Raw genomic sequence first — 21,724 nt, 5'->3', positions numbered from 1 at the left:
ACTCTTACTTCTCTTATGCAGTAATTTATACTAGTTATTAGAGGGAGATATTTGCAATCATTTGCTTAGTTGTCTTTCCTTGCTAGGCCAGGATTTTTCAATTGGGATGTATATGCTTAATGACTACACAGTGTCATTTACTTAGTAGGTGCTCAATAAATAGTTGTCTGATTGAATGACAATATTAGAAATCGTATGCCTTAACATTTTGCATTCATTTTTTATGGATTGATGGAAGTGAAGAAATTTTATTTTATTTTTATTGCAGATTCTGGCCTTTTTTGTGTTCCATTGACAGTATTGTTAGAGCAAGATCAGAGGAAAGTACCAGGAACTCGAATACCCTTGATATTTCAAAAAGTAAGTAGGCCTGAATGAGTCAGCATGGAGAGAACATACTTGAACTAATGGTGTTTTTATTTTTATTTTTGCTTCCATACTATTATAATATAGTTTTCCAATTGATATGCTCTTTTATTTTGTACTTTGATTTTCTATTCAGGAAACAGATTTGTTTCAAGGGCTCATAATTTTTATTTCATGGTGATGCTTTTTGTGTTATTACTGTAACTGTGATTACCTGGCATCATTTTCCTGTCTTATATTAGCTGGCTTTGTATAATTGAGATTTCAATTCTATAATACATAGAAATGGAAACTGCTTATAAATTTCTAGGGATCTGAATCCTCATGAATATTTCATGCCTGTATATATTTCCCAAGCTTTCTTGTTTACAGTGAGGGTGTCCAATTTAATTTACCAATGTCTACTTCCAAACTAGGCAGAGAAACCATAAAGTAGAATTAGAAAATGATTGCTAAACTGTCAAGTCACTTGTGTAGTCAGCACTCAATTATTCATAAGGGGATTATCTATGGCAATACAGGAATTTCAGTCTAATCTCTGAGCCATCATTGTTCAGAAACACAGATTACATGTGATAAAAGCTGAGGAATGCGCAATGAGGGAGGCAGGTCAAATCAGTTATGGACAACCCAAGCTGTGGATTCTTAGCAACACCCCAGGCATATCCCAGTTTCTGGAAGTTCTCGCAGGAGTGGCAGTGGGAACTTTCACTACTGATTGGCTCCATAGACTCATCAGTACTAAAGCTCAGTCTGCTTGGCACTAATTCTTCTGCTCTTCCAAGCTGGTCGCTTACCTGTCTTACTTACTAATCTCTGATTTCTTTACTCCGCATCTTCTCTGTTATATTCAAACCTATTTCTCAGTGCTCTTCCTGACGAACATTAGACAATTAATCATACTCATCAGCCTCTGTCGGCCACTGCAGGTAGGACCTGTGTCTGTGTGAATAGTTGTCAACACTGCCTGTGAATAACAGAGAGATGCTAACAGATAGAGGTCATCTATTCATATTCTTTTAATGTCAATAAAATGTGCCAGTTACTGTACACAGATGACTATACACAGCAAGGATCTCAGCACCACCCCTTCTAAGTATATTAGGCTTCTCCAGAGAAAGAGAACCAATAGGATAAATATATATATATATATATATATGTGAGAGAAAGAGATTTATTTTAAAGAATTGGCTTATGAGAGTGTGTGGGCTGGCAATTCTGAAATATGTAGAGCAGGCCAGCAGCCTGGAAACTTGGGCAAGAGTTGATGTTGCAGTCTTGTGTCCAAAGTCTGCCAGTTGAAAACTGAGGCAGGGTTTCTGTGTTGCAGTCTTGAGGCAGAAATGCTTTTTCTTTGGGGAACCTCAGTCTTTGCTCTTGTGACCTTCAAGTGACTACATGAGGCCCATCCACGTCATGGAGAGTAATCTGCTTTACTCAAAGTCTACTGGCTTAAATGTTAATTATATGTGAAAAATACCTCATGGGAGCATCTAGACCAGTACTTGACCAAACAACTGGGCACAGTAGCCAAGTTAGCACATCAGATTCACCAGCGTACCAGTGAAGGGTAAGGTTTGGCCTGCACAAATTTTCAGCGATACCTCCTGACCAGGGTCAGGATCGCCTCCAGTTCCTTGTCATTTTCTCTTGAAATTGTTTTCTCATGTATTTACTTGGTTATTTTACATTTGTGGTTTCTTCTGGAGACTCTGCCTGCCCACCAATTTGAAGTTATTGGATAATAGCCCTAATGTATTTTGGTTCATTTAAAAAAAAATAAAAGGACATATAAAGAGCTTACCATTTAGATAAACACTGATCTGTTTGCATCCTCGCTGAATTATAAACAAAAAAATCACAGTGATTTATCATGAAAAATGTTTTTTGATTTATCAGCTAAAAACTCAATTAGGTATTCCCTCAATTTTGTAGAAAGGAAAGAATTGGAAACCACCAATTTACAAAAAGATTCATTAGTAGACTTTAGAGGATTATATTTTCTCAATTATTGAGAAATATACCCCAAAGGGGCTTTAACAAAACTTATCTGTGAGCTCTATATGTCTTTTTTTCCTTCAGAGGCACATTGTTTAAACCCTATTTTCATAAAGATTTGGAGAAATAGAAATATTCTTAATTTTTGTCTATGGAAAAAATTCTGCCTAATTAGCAAATTCTTTTCTCACTGTCAAACCAATCAGCCAAACCAAATATACTCTGTGTCAAAAATTTGCCTTCATTTTTCAATTCATTTTTAAAATTCATATAAGTATGTAGTATGTATTTTGGGAAATGCTATGAAAATTGCTGGTAAATGACAGAATGTATCCTGAAAGATAAATTACTAAAAGCAGCATGATTAAAATATATAAATCAATATAGTTATTTTTCATGTCTATTTTAAGTCTTGGAAATGAAAGGAAACCTGTAAAGTATTATTATGTTTTAATAATGCAATATAATGGGAGAGCTAAAAATATGTTATTTTCAAGTTGAAAAATATGAGAAAACATGTGACATTCCTTTAGACAATGTATACACATCCCTCAATTAAGTGCTAGTATTCATCTTTAGAGAATTAAAAAAAAGACTCAAATATAAAAATTCAAAAATTACTCTCATTTCAGTTGTTTAGAAATTATAGTCAATTTTTCCTTTGTATTTTAATGAAAGGAAAAGGGTTATGCTGCTAAAAACTAATTTGCTCCAGCAGCTAGCATATAATTTTATCTTTTGTTAATAGAACATTTTAAACATTTTGTAAGATTAAATGAAGCAAAAATTGCTCGTACATCGAATAACTTTTCCATGGTATTATTTGATAAGTTTGGGTTTAGATACTTTATTGAATAATGCCCATCTAATGTAAAATAATTATGTAGATTATTTTGATGTGGGCTGTTATCCAGTGTAATTTGAAAAATATGGTCTTGGAAAATATTACAGTTGAATTTCAAACAATCATGCACTGCACTGACTGATCTGTTAAAGATGCATCTCTCTTCAGCTAATAATAAGTCCTGGGGAGAACTTTGAGACTACTCTTCGCTTTATTCTTACCTGACTGCCTCAGGATCTGTTTGTCTTTTGCCATAATCCAGGGATAGAAGAGGTGAGGTCATTAAAGAAAAACTGCCACCTCGTCCAGTGTCTTGCACTATACGATATATCTGATTTTAGCCCATCTAGACAAAGGTCAAAAGACTTCGTTTATGATGCCATGCTTTGCTCCGAAGACACCTTTATAACCAGGGGGAAAACAGGAAGCGGCATGTAGTGCATAGAGCCTTGGTTAATCATTAAAGGAGATTTCCCTGAGAAAAAACACTCATTCCAATTTTACATTCTTTCAGCACTCGGGAAGATTTTATGCCTTGGGGTGTGCAGAGAGAATTGTTGTAGGATTAGGGGTAGTGACGGGTATGTTTGCCTTTTATAAAGCAGGGGAAGGCTATTGTGCAAGGCGGGTGAGTGGCAGGAAGGAAAGCCTGTATGATGCTAGTAAATGCCTGATATTGAAACTGAGGGACAAGGAAATTGATTTCCTTAAAATAGCAGAGTGCCCCCTATAAAGCGTACGTGTACTGCTCAGGGATTGCACATTCCAGTTGGAGGATCACTCTGCCAAGAAACTAACCGTTCCTTTATCATCTTCTAGCTTCCAATGTATGTCGTTGCAACGTCTATGTATGCCTTATTCTTGTGGGTTTCTGCCTTATTTTAAAAAACCACACACACAGACACACACAAAACAACAACACACACACAAAAACACACACCCACCTTTGTAATTTTAATAGGGTTCTGGAGGTAGAGAGATCTACATGCATTAATAGGGCATCAGGTATGATTTAGAAGCCCTAGACAAGAACTGTTTTTTATTTATGTTTACCACCAAAAGCTTAAAGACTTAAAATGAATATTTGCAAACAGGTTTTTTCTTTTTTTGTCTTCATATCATAGATAATTCTTTCTTTGAACAGGCTAAAAAGGAGATGTAAATGTGCAAATACTAGAATTTCATAAGATTTATTTGATTGCGGAATGTACTTTTCAGGAAAAGCGGAAGAAATGGATGGTTTTAGTTGCTTGTAAACAATGAACATTTTCAGTTTCTCTTTGGAGTTCCACAGCTGTTGTGTGAAATTATATACTCTGTTACAAAGGAGTATAAGATCCAACTTTCTGTAAATTCTAAATTATAACTGAAGTTTTGGGACTTGCTGGTTAAAGCATAGTGGTAGTGCAATTGCACTCAAAACTTGGTGAAATCCAGTTTACGTGCCCTTGTAATCAGTTTCATTTGTTTGTATATGAAACAGATGTTAAATTCGGAGTTGTACCTGTTATGACTACCAAAATCAGAATGTTCTTCTCTTTATACACAGCTGATTTCTCGGATTGAAGAGGGAGGTTTGGAAACGGAAGGCCTCTTAAGAATACCTGGAGCTGCCATTAGAATCAAGGTAATCTCTTGGCTCTCTCAACGTTAAACTTTATTGTTTAATTATACTTTGGCATTTTAAAAGTTAACTTGCCTTCCCACCCCTTCTTCCCATAGTTAGTAAAGCAGATTAAATATAGCAATAAAACCTTGGCAGTCAGTTTATATTTAATTTTTCTGTAGTCTTTTCTGACTTGTGTAAGTTTTGATGTGTGTTTTTTTCCAGAATGACCATATTACCTATAATAATAATGCTATGATAAAGAGGCAAATAATCTCGCTACTGTGCAAACGTTACATAGGTACAGAAGTCAAAAGGCAAAAGACAAGAGTGGTTTCATCCTTCCAGCAAGGAGAGAACACATGGATTCAAAATATTAATTGGGGGCTGGAGGTCGATGTAGTCAGTATGAATAATAGCAGTTGAGTTTTTTTTTCCTCAAAGGCAGGATGATAAACTCCATCAGGAGAGCAGAATAGGACACTTGGCACGATTAGTCTCAGTGGGCTGCCAAAATGAGACTCTGTCTCAATCACTTTCCTGACTGTCACAGTTCCGTCTCACTGGCTTGTGAAAGAGGTCATTCCCAGAGGTCCCAGTTGGAGCCCCCCTTTCTCCCTCCCCTGCCTTCTTTTCTCTCAAGATGGCTTTTCCTTCCTTCTACCCTCGGATGCTATGTATCCTCCTGCCTTCCCTCCGTCACCCAACTCCTGACCTGGGGAAGAAACATCCGATGAGGTGCACCTGCCCCACAGGCGATGCATGGTTTGTATGCCTCTCAGGGGATTTACACTTTACGGGGCCCTCATACTCGGAATTGTAGCCCTGTCTGGAAAATTCGTCTAGGAACAATCTCCTTTACCTTATCTTCCAAATTCAGCTGTAGCTCTACGCTGAGATAGTACAAGTCACTGCCCACTCCAATGTATTGTCTTCCTGAAATGGCAAGTCCAAGAGAAAGTGAGGATAGAGGAAAGAGGTTTTCCTTAAGACCGAACCCATATGAAATCTTTAGAGCTGGGTCAGGACGAAGTGACTCCTGGTGGGTGCGCACCCTCCTCGCCGGTGATTGGGGCTGTGGTGCTGTCAGGAGTGGAATTAGTATTCATACCTTCCACATTCCCATCACCTGCTTATTTTTATAAGCTTCCTCAATTTAGGAGGCTAGTTTCGGCCTACTTGGCTCTTACTGCATCGTGATCTCAGTTTAATCGGATTCCAGTAACCTGATATTCCCTGCTCACAAATTTCATTCAGCCCACATCCCCTGGGTCTGGTGTCTGGTGCACAGAGGTCCTGAAACTGCTCTGGTGCTCTTGTAAGTTTGATAAGTTGCCATTGTCTCTGTTCGTTTGCGAACACCTACAGCAATTTCACCGCCAGTCAAAATCATGGACATGGTGTGTGATTCTGAGATAAGTTCTGCAGAGAAGTACAGTCTCGTACAGAGAATGACTCAGAAACAAGTACTGGGACTTCATATCACCCTTATCAGCAAGAATACTGCTTCTCAGTTCTCTGTTCACGGCATTCATTAGCAGAATGGAATGGCCAACTCGCAAGTCATAAACACGTTTACCTTACTGCCCGATAGCGAATGTAATGTGCCTTTTATATTTTGACCGGATTGCTGGCAGAGGAATGAATTCAACTAAATGTAGTTTCTAAGCAGGTCAATTAAGTGGATTCAGCTGGCTGTAGCCTTCAACCCAGCCTGTTGTCACATACAAACTGTGCAGCAGCTGGTCCATTATAAATAAAGATAATATGTAAAAATTTTGGTTGTCTTTCCCCTGCCCCACAGATTTTTCCTACCCTTCTCTGTCCCTGTTTCCCTCTCCCCCTCCCTCTTCCCTTCTTTCATCCCTGCCTCTCATTCCCCCACCTCCCCATGTCTAGGTTTACCTTTGTGTATTTCACCAAATACAGAAATAACTGGGGTAGAGAAGGGAGTTGGGCTGGGAAGAGCAAGTGTGATAAACTCACCTTATAGAAAGAGCAAAGGACATTGGGAGGACGGTTTCAAGTAATAGAAGAAAGTGGCAGGGACTTGGAAGGATTTCTAACATAATAGGATTTACGCCACAGTGGAAAAGCATAGAGAAAAATAGTAATTGTGAAAACTAAATTGATTTATTACTAATACTTTGGCAAAATTTGTAGAGTCCTTGAGGTAAACGAGCTAGGTTTTTCTCATTCCACACGTATCAAACCATTCTCTGCAGCTGGCAGCAGGGTAGCTCTGTCACTTAAGGCCGCTGCATTGCAGACAGGTGTATTGATGTATTTTCATGCCCCATTAGCTATAGAATTTGGTTTTCCATTTCCCAGAGGTGACTAATCAGAGGTAGCTTCTGCTTTAGGCCCAGAGATGGATTATGATTTTGTTATGAAATGTACTTCTAAATAATTTAAAACATAGACTGTTTTTTTAATTTTTTTGTTAATTTAATGAAAAAATTATACTACCTAAATAAAGCCTAATGTGAAGGCTATATTAACTGATCTTTTCATTAAACTTTTACTGCGTACGGTCTGATTTGTGTCCAGGGAAACATGTAAAGTTTCTGCCTTTCTTGGCCTGAGGTGCACTTCGCGTTTGGTAAAGCACCCTGCGGGCAGGGGAGGAGTGCTCTCCGAGCGACGGATCTTGGCCTTGAGCACTTTCAGATGTCTTTTTTAAGGAGTAGAATCGCTTATGAAGTGGGAAGCGTATCACGCTCAGCAGGAAGAGAAGATGCCCTTCCTGGCACCACCCCCCACCCCCTTTCCTTCTGCCTTTCAGAACCTTTGCCAAGAACTGGAAGCAAAGTTCTACGAAGGGACTTTTAACTGGGAAAGTGTCAAGCAGCACGATGCCGCGAGCCTGCTGAAGCTGTTCGTCCGCGAGCTGCCCCAGCCGCTGCTCAGCGTGGAGTACCTCAAGGCCTTCCAGGCCGTGCAGAGTAAGCGCCGGCCCCCCGAAGCCCCTCTGCCGCCACCGTCCGTATTACCTGTCTTAATGACATTTTGCATCGTAAGGAATGTGACCAGAGATGTTTGGTTAGACACATCGGCTCACTGATGTCAGCGGGCGCCCAAATGCCACACGTTCCTTTTCCCTTTCCTTTGTAAATACACATCTCTCAGCAGACAGAAAACAGAATGCTCTCTTTGGGTACAGATGAATTGCATGCCCTTTAAGCAGTACAATATATTCCCATGTTAAAACCTGGAGACTTCACGTTTCTCCTAGAATAGAATGAGTCATGTGATTTCTCCGATACATTTTTCTCGCCAAGTGTTAAAAACAACACTTACCGGGGAAGCTGTGGATTAACAGTTACATCATGAGAGCACGAGGAGATGTGGCAGAGTCTGCGATGATTGTCTGAAAAATTAACGTTTTGAAATTGCCGTGCGGACATGCGCCACCCGTCGCGTGACTGCCTTGTGCTGGACATTCTCAGGTCTTGACATTGCGCAGCCTTGGGCGAGCTCCGAGGTAGTGCCTCAGATAGTTCCCGGTTCCTCTCTCGTGAACGTGGAGATCTTACGAGATTTATATACTGGCGTCGGTATCCCTTACAGTCCTGAGAGGCCCACAGAAACGGGAAGTGCCACGTTGTGGTGACATGTTTCACTTCCGAATGGGGACATGTTTGAGAGTAAAAGCGGGCGCAGTGAACGATTGGGGGGAGCTGCAGCGTCTGTCGCGACTCTTCCAGGCTCTTCTTTTTTAAAAATGTATTGAGGTATAATTGACGTGCAATATCATATTAGTTTTAGGTGTACAATGTCATGATTCGATATTTGTCTATATTGTGAAATGATCACCACAGTAAGTAATTAGTATTTGTCACCATACATAGTTATGGACATTTTTTTCTTATGATGAGAACTTCTAAGATCTTTTCTCTTAGTAACTTCCAAATATGCAGCGTGGTATTATTAACAATAGTCACCGTGCTGTGTATTATTCCCTCATGACTTATTTATGTTTTAACTGGAAGTTTGTACCTTTGGACCCCCTTTGCTCATTTCTCCCTGCCCCAGCAAAATACCACCAATCTGTTCTCTGTATCTATGAGCTCGTTTTTGTTTTTTTAAAATAGAGTCCACATATAAGAGAAATCGTATGGTATTTGTCTTTAAGTGTCTACTTGTTTCACTTAGCTTACTGCCCTCAAGGGCCATCCTGTTGTCACAAGATACAAGATGTCATTCTTTTTAATGGCTGAATAATGTTCCGTTGTGTTCCAGGCTATCCTTAAAGCACGCAATATTGAGATGATTCGCATGCGTCATAGCAGAACATTTCTTTAGAATTTCCAGGGCAGACATGACTAAAGTCGTCTTCTGCTTAAAACATATTTTTTAACGGTTAAGTTGTGCTCTTTTACACACATTCGTTGGGTGTGAATTAAAGGACCAAATCTATCCCTGAAAAACAAATGCCAGAATGACTCCAAATATCCACAAGTGTTCCTTCAATGGGCTACGCGCTACCAAAAGTGATCTGTATCAATGATGACAACGTATCTGTTCGACTCTTGCATTGCTGGTTGGTTTTCCAATTCATTCCACAAACGTTTATTGAACCCCGGCTGTGCCCCAGGCTCTGTGCTACACGTTCCTGTTGGAACCGAGGGGCTCCTACCATGTAACCTTTTCACGCGCCATCCGAAGGAACAAACTTGACTGTTACAGATTCACCCTGACACCCTGTCTTGCAGGGTCCGGCCTTGTATGTCTTTTTTTGGGGGAATAATTACCACGCAGAAGTTGAAATTATTTTCAAAGCATGGCTGTGTCAGCAAACACAGGCCGCTCGTCGAGCGGCTGCAGTTGGGAGCGAGCGTCCCGAGGAGAGGAAGCTCCGAGGCCTCCCCTGCCTCCCACGACACTCCCGCCAAGGCTGGCTTCCATTTCACAGTGCTGTTTATGCCAAATAACTTTTTTCTTACAAAATGAAAAAAGAAAGTACAGATAATGTTTAGTAAAGAAAAGAGTTCAGATTTATTTCATCTGTCCACAGACCTTCCAACCAAGAAGCAACAACTACAGGCTCTGAATCTCCTGATCCTGGTCCTGCCGGATGCTAATCGAGACACACTGAAGGTCAGCTGGGCTCGTTCACCTCAAATGTCCCCCCAGAGCGATTATTTGTGGCAAAACAATATGGCATTGTCGTGGAAATATTAGTGGTCATCTGTAAAGAAAAGAGCTGTTTTTAAGGACACATGGTGAAAGTCCAACTCTTTATTCGTTTTATTTACTAGGTTAGCCATGTTCATGGTGTTGCTAGGTGTTTTGTGTTTTAATTTTTGCTGCGATGTTTCTCCTACCAAAACAGATGCTTGAGGCCCATTTGTTAATGGGAACACGGGTGGTTTTGGTTTTTCTTCTTCTTTCTGTTTTTCTGCATTTTCCAAACTTTATTTAATGAGCGTGTATTCATAAGGTGAAAAATGAATGTCTAAAAAGAAAATACCAAGAGTTGTCACATATAGCCCGCTGTTGCCTAAAGATGTTACATTTGTTTGGAGTTTAGACTAAGTCCTAATGATGATTTTTAAATGTTAGGTTAGCCAAAATATAGATGAACTCAAACAAATTCTAGTTATTTCTCTTAAGAGCTTACCCTGAGATGCTGATTTATTTCGTGATTTTAAAGTGTTTTGGTCTAATGTTATATGATTTAATTCCATTTATTATATGTGTTGTCAGAGTCTTTTATAATAATCAGTAGATTGCTCCACATTGATTCATTTTCCTTAATGACAAGAGTTCATAGGGTAGTTGCAAAGGGTTTAATTATAAACTTTTATAAAAGAGAAAAACTTTAAAAGTATAATTTAGAATCTTTGCCGGTGTGGCTCAATTGGTTGAGTGCCATCCCATGAACTGTAATGTGGCCAGTTCGATTCCTGGTCAGGGCACATGCCCAGATTTTGGGTTTGATCCATGGCCAGGGTACATACATGTTGGGGGAGGAGGAGGCAGCTGATCCATGTTTCTCTCTCACATGGATGTTTCTCTCTCTCAAATAAATAAGTAAATAAAATAAAAGTATAATTTAGAAAGAATATTTACCTTAAGTTTTGCCATTGCCTTAAAAAGATAATTTTTATACAGGTAAGGGTGGAACCCTTGCCTTTTTACCCCCTAGATTTCTTTCTGTTTAAGATGAAATATCATGCCAAGAAATGTCATGTCGAGAAAACAAAACCACGAGTTGGTGAATCTTGGGAATTTTTCCCTGTATCTCATTAAGACTCCAACTGAAAATAGGTGAGGGGTAGTTCTTTTGTGCCCATGGAATGAGTGTTAACACTCGTCTTGTCTGGATTAGAGAAGTTCATGAGGATTACTGGTGTGGAAACACTACTTTGCTTCAGGACAACTTCCAAAGAGTCATTCCCGTGACTAAGTTACTCGAAAAATATGTGGCTCAAATGATTGTCAGATGAATCACTGAGAGCATCAGGCTTGGTTTGGTTTTGGAGGCAGAGGCCAACTCCAGACAGGGTTACATTCAAATATTGTGTGACCAGGGCGGCCGTGTAAGGGTGTGTGGTGGTGGCTGAAACAGGGACAGCTGGCCCAGGACAGAGTGGGGACTGGCTTCCAGTCTGTTCTCTGCTTGCCAGCTGTGCCCGTAATACAGGGCTTCTCAGCTACCGGAAAGAGTGACTTAATCCAGCCTTTTCTTATACACATAGGGTGTTTGACTTTGTGTGTGGGCCTGTGAGTAACCAATATAAGGTGAGAGATAAAATGATTGGCTTAAAATATGCCCGCGTTCAAATGAGTTCAAACAGCTGTGGGAGGAAACACTTGTTCCAATATGGTCCCTATGGGCAAGGCTGGTCTAGAATTCATTTTTGTACTTGGCCTTCAAAATCTGAGGCACATTATTTTAAAAATTCTGTTTAAAAGTATATTTAATTTTTTTGAGTAGTTTTAATTTTTGTGTATGAAGTTACAAAGAGCACGATTTTGTAAGTAAGGTTGGAAATATTTTTGGAAGGTAAAAAGTTGGAAAATGCAAACAAGTAATTTTACCAGTTTACATAAGCTTCCATAGCTTAATTAGCGAGCTCTGATGAAGGTTTCAGACAAGAATTTTAATAATAGAAACATTGAAACAAGTATACCACTTGTACAAGAGAATCAACCATTTAAATTTAGTTCCATAAAAGACGAGGGAAACTCCATCCCAAGGTAATTTCACGAAGCTTAATGCAAACATCCACCGTTTTTCCAGTCTTCCTGCCACTCCTTCAGCTGCATTTGGAGGGACAGGATCATGTGTGTGATTTGTGCAGACCATTTCTACAGCGTATTTAAGGGTTAGGAGACACTGTGTTAAAAGCCATGTCCTTGTTGAAGCATAAAGCTACATATGTCTTTGGGCAAGTGGCTTGATGAGGATTTTTTGTGTGCATTTGATTGGATTGTTGTGCATTTGAATAAATAATCATAGCTTTTTTTTACTTGGAAGAATAACAGAGATTGATGTTAAGATATCAGTGAAGGATCCATATAAATATAATTATTAGCATTTATTTATTTTTATAATTAAAAAAATTAAGTGTATTGGGGTGACATTAGTTAATAACATTATATGAATGTCAGGAGTACAACTTTATAGTACAATATCTGTGTACTCTATTGTGTGCTCACGACCGATGTCCAGTCTCCTTCCATCACCATGCATTTGGCCCCCTTACCCTCTTCATTCTCCCCTCACTCTCCTTCTTCTCTGTAACCACCATTCTGTTGCCTGTATCTATGAGTTCGTTTTGTTTATTTGTTGCTTTTTGTTTTATATCCAACATGTGAGCAAAATCACATGGTTCTTTTTTTCCTGTCTGACTTATTTCACTTGGAATAATACTCTCACGATCCATCCATGTTTTTGCAAATGGCAATATTTCATCATTTTTTATGGCTGAGTAGTATTCCACTGAATATATGTGCCACATCTTCTTTATCCAGTCATCCATCGAAGGACACCTAGGTTCTTTCCTTGTCTTGGCCACTGTGAATAATGGTGCAATGAGCATAGGGGTGCACATATCTTTACAAATAAGTGTTTTAAATCTTGGGGGGGTAGATATTTAGAAGAGGATTGCTGGGTCATATGGTAGCTCCAATCTCAATTTTCTGAGGAAGTTTCTTAACACACACTGCCTTACTTAGTCCTGGCAGGCTAGGAGGTTAGTATTCCCACTTTACCAATGAGAAGATTATAGAGCAGAGATATCAAAAGGTTACACTGAAGTCCCACATAGCTAGTAAGTAACTGTGCTGGAATTTAAACTGGGTTTGCAGAGAGTGGGTCCAGTGATACTCATAAAATAGCAGACTGGTAATAGATACTTTTTTAAAGGGCAGTTCTTAGAGTTCAGATGAAGAAAAAGTACATCTGAAGATGAAGTTCTTTCAGCAAGGGCTAGGCTAACACTTTATTAATTTTGTATCTACACATACATGCATTCTGATATTCTGAGAGTAATATTTTGAATAACCTTATTGCATATGCACACCACAATTAAAATGGTTCATTACCTAATCTTTATAATTTATGCTCATAAAGAAAGAGATACACTGATCCCTGAATAATTATTCTGCTCTATGGAACAAAATTAAATATATTTTCCAAACCTCACCAATTAATCTTTTGTCCTCATTTGAGAAGGTATTGTTTCTATAAAACCTTATGCCTGGATTACAATTTAACTTTCTGAGCACTGTACCGGAAATTAGATACATAAATCTCATTGTTAGATACTAAGGCTATGCCTTTAGTTTGTTTCAAATTTTTGAGATCGATATAGCAGCTAAATTTGATTTGAGATCAACCTGTTAGGAGATTTCCCCCTGAAATGCTGTGAGAGAGAAATACCTGCCTCCCCCTTTTCCATTTTGGTATAAGCTTGTTTCATCTTTTTCAGATAGAGATTTTAAGCTAAATAAGAAAATGTGATTTCTTTTAGTAGTTAAGAATTCAGAAACAAAAGCCAAATACATCTGCCATTAAATTGCTCCCCCACCACCTGCTAGCTCTATGGTAAGTTACTTACATTCTCTTAGACTTTGTTTTCTCATCTGTAGAATGGGGATAACTGCAGCATCTTTCTCCAGTAAGGATTAAGTGAGACGAGCTCTCACATACACTTAAAACAAGCTCACCCACAGAGGACACTGAATACCTGTGCAGTTATTGTTATTGCTGTGGACCAAAATAATTCGAGAAAGAAGGCAAAAGAAGAATTTAAAGCTTTAAGCCCTGTCAGGAGGAGGGTCGTCTGCCTGTGGCTTTTGGGCAGCATAGGCTCAGAGGACACCTAGATGTTGGCAATAAAGGCGGGAAGTGGGTGGCATCAAACTGAGAGTAAATTAGCCCATTCTGATTAAAAGTGTTTCTTTATTCATTCATTTTTTTTTTGTTTTTAATATATCTTTATTGATTTCAGAGAGAGGAAAGAAGAGGGAGGGAGAGAGATAGAAACATCAATGATGAGAGAGTCATATATTGAGCCCGCAACCCAGGCATGTGCCCTGACCGGGAATCGAACCCCGATCGCCTGGATCCTAGGTCGACGCTCAGCCGCTGAGCCACGCCCGGCAGAGCTATTCATTCATTCTTAAGACTCTTTTCTTTGTCTCTCTTCGTTCCCTGTTCTCCCATCATGATCTCATTTGTTTTAGATTTCATGTCAGCTGGCTATTGAGTACCTTAAAGCAAATGAAACAGGTTAAATGAGCCTTTTTAAGGGAATCGGGGTTTTGTTGTTGTTTTAATTCCTGGGATAAAAGCCCACACTTCTGGAAACGAGTGGGTATGTATAGGATATTTTAAACTGCTCTCCAGGGCTCCGTGGCTCCAGTAGGCTATTGATCTGACGTGTCTCCATTCTGTCCCCACCGCCTAGTTGAGACCCGTGTCCTCTCTGCCCTATTCCCAGGTGCCACAGTCCTGAATGGACACAAAGCACCACCTCGGGGCGCATTCACCACACGGAGAAGCTTTGATGCCACGGCCTGCTGGATGTGGCTGTGGTTATGCACAACTTATTTTTTTAACTAAATAAAAATGCCGTATGCTATGTTTTAATGTCTCATCTTCACATACAACACAAACCTCAAAGAGCCATTTCTGTTTTAGGCCCTGCTTGAATTTCTCCAAAGAGTAATAGACAATAAAGAGAAAAATAAGATGACAGTCATGAATGTGGCAATGGTCATGGCCCCGAACCTCTTCATGTGTCACCCGATGGGTGTGAAGTCCAGCGAACAGCAAGAGTTTGCAATGGCAGCTGGGACAGCTAATACCATGCACTTATTGATTAAGTATCAAAAACTTCTGTGGACAGTAAGTATATATTTTTAAGCTCTGTTAATGAGTGATAGCAGGATTCTGAAGTCTTTTTATTGTACATTCTCTATAAAAAGGTAACCAATAGAGGTGATTGCAAATGCGATTAAAAAAAATTAATATTCATCTATTGAACCTCAATTTTTAAAATGCCAACATTATTTTATTATTTCAGTGCTGTCACTTCTAAAATATTTTATTTTGCTAAGGTAACTTTTGAGGACCGATTGCTCCTGGATCAGTGCTAGGTACCTGTCAGCTCTTGTGTATTTGTGAGTTTTTCCTTCTCATTTGACAGGAGAGGCTAGCTGGCCATTAGATGGGGCCTCTACGTTAGCTAGAGGCGAGGCTGTAGAAAGGCGCCCACTAAAGGGACCAACCGCCGAGGTGGTAGCCCCTAATGCCAGCACCTCAGGCTGCCTCCAGTCTCCACACACCAGGCGTAGGTGACGGCCACTGTGTCCTTGAACCTCTCCCAGCCTCTTTGGAACCTTACGCAGTAGGTGGTGAATTGCATCATGTGATGCCCTGTGCACATGGTGCATGAATAAATAATTCCATGCATTTGGCTTCGCGGATTTAATGAAGGCAACGCGTGAGATGGCATAGTCTCATCAAATAGACAAATTGGAGAAATAAATGTAATTATTTCCATGTTTTAAAATGGTGCCCCTGCTTTTTTTCTCCCCAAACTTAATTTCATTTCTCCACAGATTCCCAAGTTTCTCGTCAACCAAGTGAGGAAGCAAAACACTGAAAATCTTAAAAAAGATAAAAAAACGGTTAAGAAATTGCTGAAGAAAATGGCTTATGACCGAGAAAAATACGAAAAGCAAGACAGGATTACAAACGATGTAAGAGAACCTTGAAGATACGTATTTGTACGGCTTTCAGTATTGTTTTTAATGTCACACACAGCAGCGTTCCCCCGTCTCTGTGGTGGGACGTTCTCCGCACTCGCTAGGTGCTGGGCCTGCTCGTAAGTTGAAGGCATCCGCAGTGCTAAGTGCACCCCCGCAACTAGTAATGCGCATCTTGAAGTGCTCAGGTGTTGGGCATTCAGCACGCGGGCCGTCAGTTGGTAAGAAAGGGAGGTAAGACCAGAGAGCCTGAGCGCACACCCGCCCACACAGTGCAACAAAGGACCCCCGGAGCCTCCGCTGCCCAGGGCATGTGTCACGTCCAGGGAGTCAAGATCTTTTCAATGTTCTCCTCTGTCAGATGGGGGGAGATAACTAACCCACACAGACAGATAGGCCAGTGTTGGTGTTGTGCCTGAGATACTTCCTGGACTTCAGCGAGCACTTGAGGGTGCTTAATTGGATCATAAGAATTTGGAGAAATTTAGAGTGGAGAAAATGAAAATATTTTTAAAAAGAAATATTTACAAAACTGCTGTAAGAATACACTAAAAACTGAGTTTAAAAGATTGAAATATACCTGAAAACGCATTTATGGAGTGAGTTCTCCAAGCTCTAACTTGAAACCTTAACAAGAAATGAAAGGGTTTCTATTGTTCTGTTTGCGGTGAAGACACCCCGCCCCCCCATCACCGTTGAGGTTATTCGGTTACATGCTGCCATCTTGTGGGCTGATGTGGAAATGCCGTGATCAGCCTTTGACGTTTCTGCTTTGGCCTACTTAAGGATCCAGTAACTGGGGAAAAAAAATTATCCTTTATTGATTGATCTCACTGTTACAAAATAAAATTTCCTTGTCATTAAAGGTTTTTGGTTAATTTTTAAGTATCTTTAAAAACAAAATTTAGTAAAGGGAAATTATAAATAGTGATCTTATTTTTTGAGAAAGCACTTGAAATCACAGGTTAGAAAGGATTTTATGAGATAATCGTTTTTGTTTAACTGAGAATGTTTATTTCTTCTAAAATCATTATAAATATGTGAGTATCTTCTTGTTTTGCAGCCCTGCTTTTCCTATTAACTTCCTACTAGGTGTTTTTACAGCCTTGTTTCCTTTGAAAGGCACGTATGTGATAATATTCTGAAGCCCAGTGTATATCTAAGGAAACAAAATTTGTGCTATACCTTTTTAATAATAAATTTTTAAATAAAAATTAAAAGTTACTTTTTTTAGTAACATGTAAATAATGTTGTCATTTACAGGAAAACAGCCTTTACTTGGATTTCTTTAGTTTTCACTTTGGGTTAATTAGGCGTGAGCTGGGCCGGAGAATTAGCTCTGTACTAGTTAGAAGCTGTATTGTCATTTTAAGGCTTGGGATTTAAACCTGGATTTAAATCTCTGTTTTATCATGTATTAGCTGTGAGCAATTCTTTTAACAAAATGCCACTAAATGCCTCCTTGGTTCCCAGCCCTCAGTTCCTGTGAGGTATTCAAAGGGAGATGGGGCTGGCGCTCACCCACCGGGAGCTGGGGGGTTGAGCTCAGGGGGCGAGGGGAGCGTGGCGGGAGCTGAACGGGGAATACTAGGCTTCAGAACTGGAAGTGGCCACCAGGGAGGCCTCGCTGGGGAGGAGACCTGAGATGTCAAAAACGCGCAGGTTTTATTTAGGCAGCAAACCGAAGAGAGGTCTTGCCAGCAAAGCAAGCGTCCTGGAAGAGTGGTGGCCTGCATGTGATCACGGCCCACAGGGGAGGTTCGTTTGGCCTGTCGTTTTGGTTGAAAAACTTTAATCAATTTCCATTACTATTATTTTATTAGGGAGAATAAATAGAGTACAAGCTAATGTCAAATAGTATGGGTATGTGATGAGTCACAAAATAATCAGATTTTTCTGCATAAGTTTCTGTCAGTTTCCAGAACTTTAAAGCTAAAAGATTTAACATACACGTCTAGATTTCCATTTAACTTGACAAATTTGTTGTAGGGGCACCTGTGTGTCCCCTTGCAGTAGGGGACCTGCTTCCCTGCAGGGTAACAATTGCTTGGATCTGAGTAGCAACTGTACCCTTTGGATGGAACATGGGCGTCTACTGTGCTATGAGCCACTATATACTCCCCTTGCTGTCTTGTTGGTTTATGTTTCTTGAATGTACAGCACGAAACTATAGGGCGTGAAACTGCCTGGGATATTTATTTATTTGTTAAACTACTGTTTGATTTGTGCCAATTATGTACCAGGCAGAGTTCTAGGTGCTTGAAATATATTAGTGAACAAAACAGATAAAGATCACTGCTCTTGTGCAACTTAAGTGACATCAATTAAAGTAAGTAGATTGCGCAAATCACGTAGTATCTTAGTATGTGGTAAATGCTCTGAAATGATAAAAATAGTAGAGCAGAAAGGGGGGTTTAAGGGGATCCTCTTACAGTGCTAAGTTGGGTGGTTTAAGCATTATTCTTTGGAGTGAAGACGTGAAAGAAGGCAGGGAGCTGAGCTGTGGGTACACCTGGAGAAGCACTTTCCAGGCAGAGGGAAGAGTGGACACCAAAGCCTGAAAGCAGGCTTTTGGGGTATTTAAGGACCAGCAAGGAGTGACTGTGACTGGAACAGAGCCAGCAAGGAGAATGATAGTGAGAAATGAGGTCAGAGGGACAGCAGGACCAGATTATCTAAGGCCTTGTTAGGAATTTGAGCTTACCCTGGGTGAGATGGAATCATTGCAGGATTTTGAGCAAATGCTTGAAAAATCTATATCTTAAAATGATCTTTTGTGCTGTTGTGTTGAGAATGGATTCTAAGAGGCAAGGATGGACTAGAGAGACCATTTGAGAAGTCCCTGTCACAGTCCAGGTGAGAGTGTTTGCACTGGAGGTGGGCAAGTGGTCAGACTCTGGATACTTTTTTGAAGTTAGAGCCATTGGGATTTCTTGATGCTGAAATGATAGGAGTTGTAAAGGAAAGAAATCAAGAATGACTTCAAGGTTTTTGTCCTGAGAAATCAGAAGGATGGAATTGACACTTAGATAGGGAAGATCACAATTTCAATTTGGGACCTGTTGACTGTGAGATGTCTATTAGATATCTGAGTGGAGATGTTTGAGTGTGTTTGGAGGGAAAACTAGTCAGACTGACTCGCCAGTAGGATGCACGGTGGGGCAGGGGCAGAAGAAAGGCAGGAATGGGCCTTAAGGGGGTCAGGCTTCTAGTCTGCACATGACAGAGAACTGCTGAGAGCTGTGACCCAGAGATGCATGACTCTATAGATGACCTTTGAACAATATGGGTTTGAACTGCATGGGTCCATTTATACTTGGGATTTAAAAAATTTTTTTTTTAATAAACACAGTCAGCCCTCCATATCTGTGGGTTTCACATTTGTGGATTTAACCAACTATTGCTTGAAAGCCATATTTTTGATCTGCGATTGGGAATTGCGGGTACAGAGGGCCTACTGTATACATTGTTCTGTGATATTTTATACAAGGGACTTGAGCATCCTTGGATTTTGATATCTGCAGGGGATCCAGTTGCTATAAAGGCAGGTGAAGACGGTGTTGGAGGAGTGAAAGAAAGGAGGTTAGGTAAGAGATGTTGCCTAACTTCATTGTTGATGGAAGTACATATATTTGTAGAATTTTTCTGGAGAGCAGTTGGCATGTGGCAAAGGCCTGGAAACCATGCTCCTCATTGGGCTCACAGATTCCTTCGAAGGGATTAATAAGATGAGCATGAAAACAGTAATGCTTAAGTTAATTTCCATTTTCTTTATACTGCCCCAAATTAGAAATAATCCAGAAGGGTAGAGGTGAAACGTCACAGCATATCAATGTAACGAAATACCATGAAAATGTACGAGTATGTATATTGACATTGGATGATATTCATAGCATGTTGAAAGGAGTTACAGATCAGTGAATATTCTATTGCTATATTTGCAAGGGTTAATAATTATCATTATTTTGACTGCTTACCAGAGGTCAGGAATGATGCTAAACATTTTATGAACATCATCTCATTTTTTATAGTAGTATTTGTAGTAATTTAATATTTATAGTAACTTAATTGGAGTATATTGTCTCATTTTTTTACCGATTAGGAAAGTGAAGATGAGCAATCTTAACTTACTCCTGGTTATCTAGATAGGAAGTGGTGAACCCAAATCTATGCAACTTTAAGTCAGGTCTCTTTACTGCTGTCCTCTGTTTCCCCATAGATTACAGAAAAACTCTGAGAAGTGCTGTACAGCAAAATCCTGGGCTTGTGGGTGGTAATACAAGGAACGTGTATTATTGCCATTATAAAGTGTTTAATATAGAGCTTTTGAAAGAGTCCTGGGCTAAGCAAAGGGCCAGCGGCGGGGATGGAAAGAAGTGCTGAATATGAGCCAGTAGGACCCACGAGATGTGGAAACTGGTTGGATGTGAGGAGTGTGGAAGACGGAGGACTCTAGAATGGCTCACCGATTTCGCCTTGGTGACTTTATCATCCAGATAAGGCATCATGCAAAAGGAACCGCCTTTGGCAGGCGGCAGTTTGGGGCTGACGTGCCTGTGTGACAGCCGGCTGCACGGGCCTGAGGCTGGGGCTTGCTGAGCTGGAGGTGTGCATTTGAAGTCAGCGTAGAGATTGTGGTTGAAGCCACAGAGGGTTCCTGTTACACGAAGTGAATATGGGGTGTGAGAAAATTAGAAGGCCAAGGCCGATTGCTGGGGACACCAATATTTAAGTAGTTGGCCATGGAAGAGGAGCTGGTAAAAGACGCCAACCGATGGTAGGATGTAAGAGAAAGTTGAAGACTGTAGTGTCCTTGAAGCTCAGAGGAAGAGTGAAGTAAGGGGAAGAGCTTGCTTGGTTAGTAGCACCAAATTCTGCAGAGAAGCTAAGTACGGTTAACACTGGGTAGAGGTCCGCCGCAGTTTGCATTCAGAAGGTCAGTTGTGACTTTCTCCAAAGCATTGTCCGTGCTTGTTAATGGGAGAAGCCAGATTGCCAGAGGCTGAAGTAAGATCATGAAAATTCATCCCGGTCATATATTTTTTTTAATCTTTATTGTAGAAAGTATTCCGTATTACATATGTCCCTTTCCCCCCCCCACTGACCCCCTCCACTTCACACCCTGCCCCCAGGCCTTCACCCCACTACTGTCTGTGTCCCTGGGTTATGCATACATGCGTATAAGTTCTTTGGTTAATATCCACCCCCCACCCCACCCCACCCCTGCCTTCCCTCTGATATTAGTCCATCCGTTTCATGCTTCTATGTCTCTGGCTCTATTTTGGTCATTAGAATCCACATATGAGTGAGATTATGTGGTACTTGTCTTTCTCTGACTGGCTTATTTTAATAATACTTAGCATAATACTCTCCAGGTCTCTCCATGAAGGTCATATTTTTTAAAGCACTCTGTATGCTATTCATGCTAACTATGTATATTCAAGCATTCATATTATTAGGACATGCTTGACTAGCTAAATAAATAGTATAAACCAGGTTGTAAGGGACACCCTCAATCTACTTAATAAGACAAATGTTTTTAATGACTACAGCATATTAATTGTTTGCTACAAATGTAAATTTTTGAATTTCTTCAATACTAATGAGACTCATCTCTTAATTACAGCAGGAAGAAACACTTGGTGAAAAATAACAAAAATGTAGACTATTACAAATAACCACTT

The 21,724-nt window shown here is 40.1% G+C and overlaps 1 protein-coding gene across 2 annotated transcripts in view; it reads left to right on the top strand.

Annotated features, from left to right (window-relative positions):
* Positions 1 to 21,724, top strand: part of ARHGAP18 (Rho GTPase activating protein 18) — a 159,414-nt gene that overhangs the window by 125,136 nt on the left and 12,554 nt on the right. For both annotated transcript variants that reach the window (XM_016204991.2, XM_016204990.2), the window contains exons 7-12: positions 269 to 360; positions 4,758 to 4,835; positions 7,600 to 7,759; positions 9,832 to 9,914; positions 14,971 to 15,177; positions 15,894 to 16,034. In XM_016204991.2, the coding sequence (XP_016060477.1) occupies positions 269 to 360; positions 4,758 to 4,835; positions 7,600 to 7,759; positions 9,832 to 9,914; positions 14,971 to 15,177; positions 15,894 to 16,034 (761 nt within the window). The remainder of the gene's footprint in view (positions 1 to 268; positions 361 to 4,757; positions 4,836 to 7,599; positions 7,760 to 9,831; positions 9,915 to 14,970; positions 15,178 to 15,893; positions 16,035 to 21,724) is intronic.

Source organism: Miniopterus natalensis, chromosome 5 (genome assembly GCF_054644295.1).
Source record: "Miniopterus natalensis isolate mMinNat1 chromosome 5, mMinNat1.hap1, whole genome shotgun sequence".
Taxonomy (NCBI): Eukaryota; Metazoa; Chordata; class Mammalia; order Chiroptera; family Miniopteridae; genus Miniopterus; species Miniopterus natalensis.
Note: the sequence above shows the minus strand (reverse complement) of the source record. Positions and strands in the feature narration are given on the sequence as shown.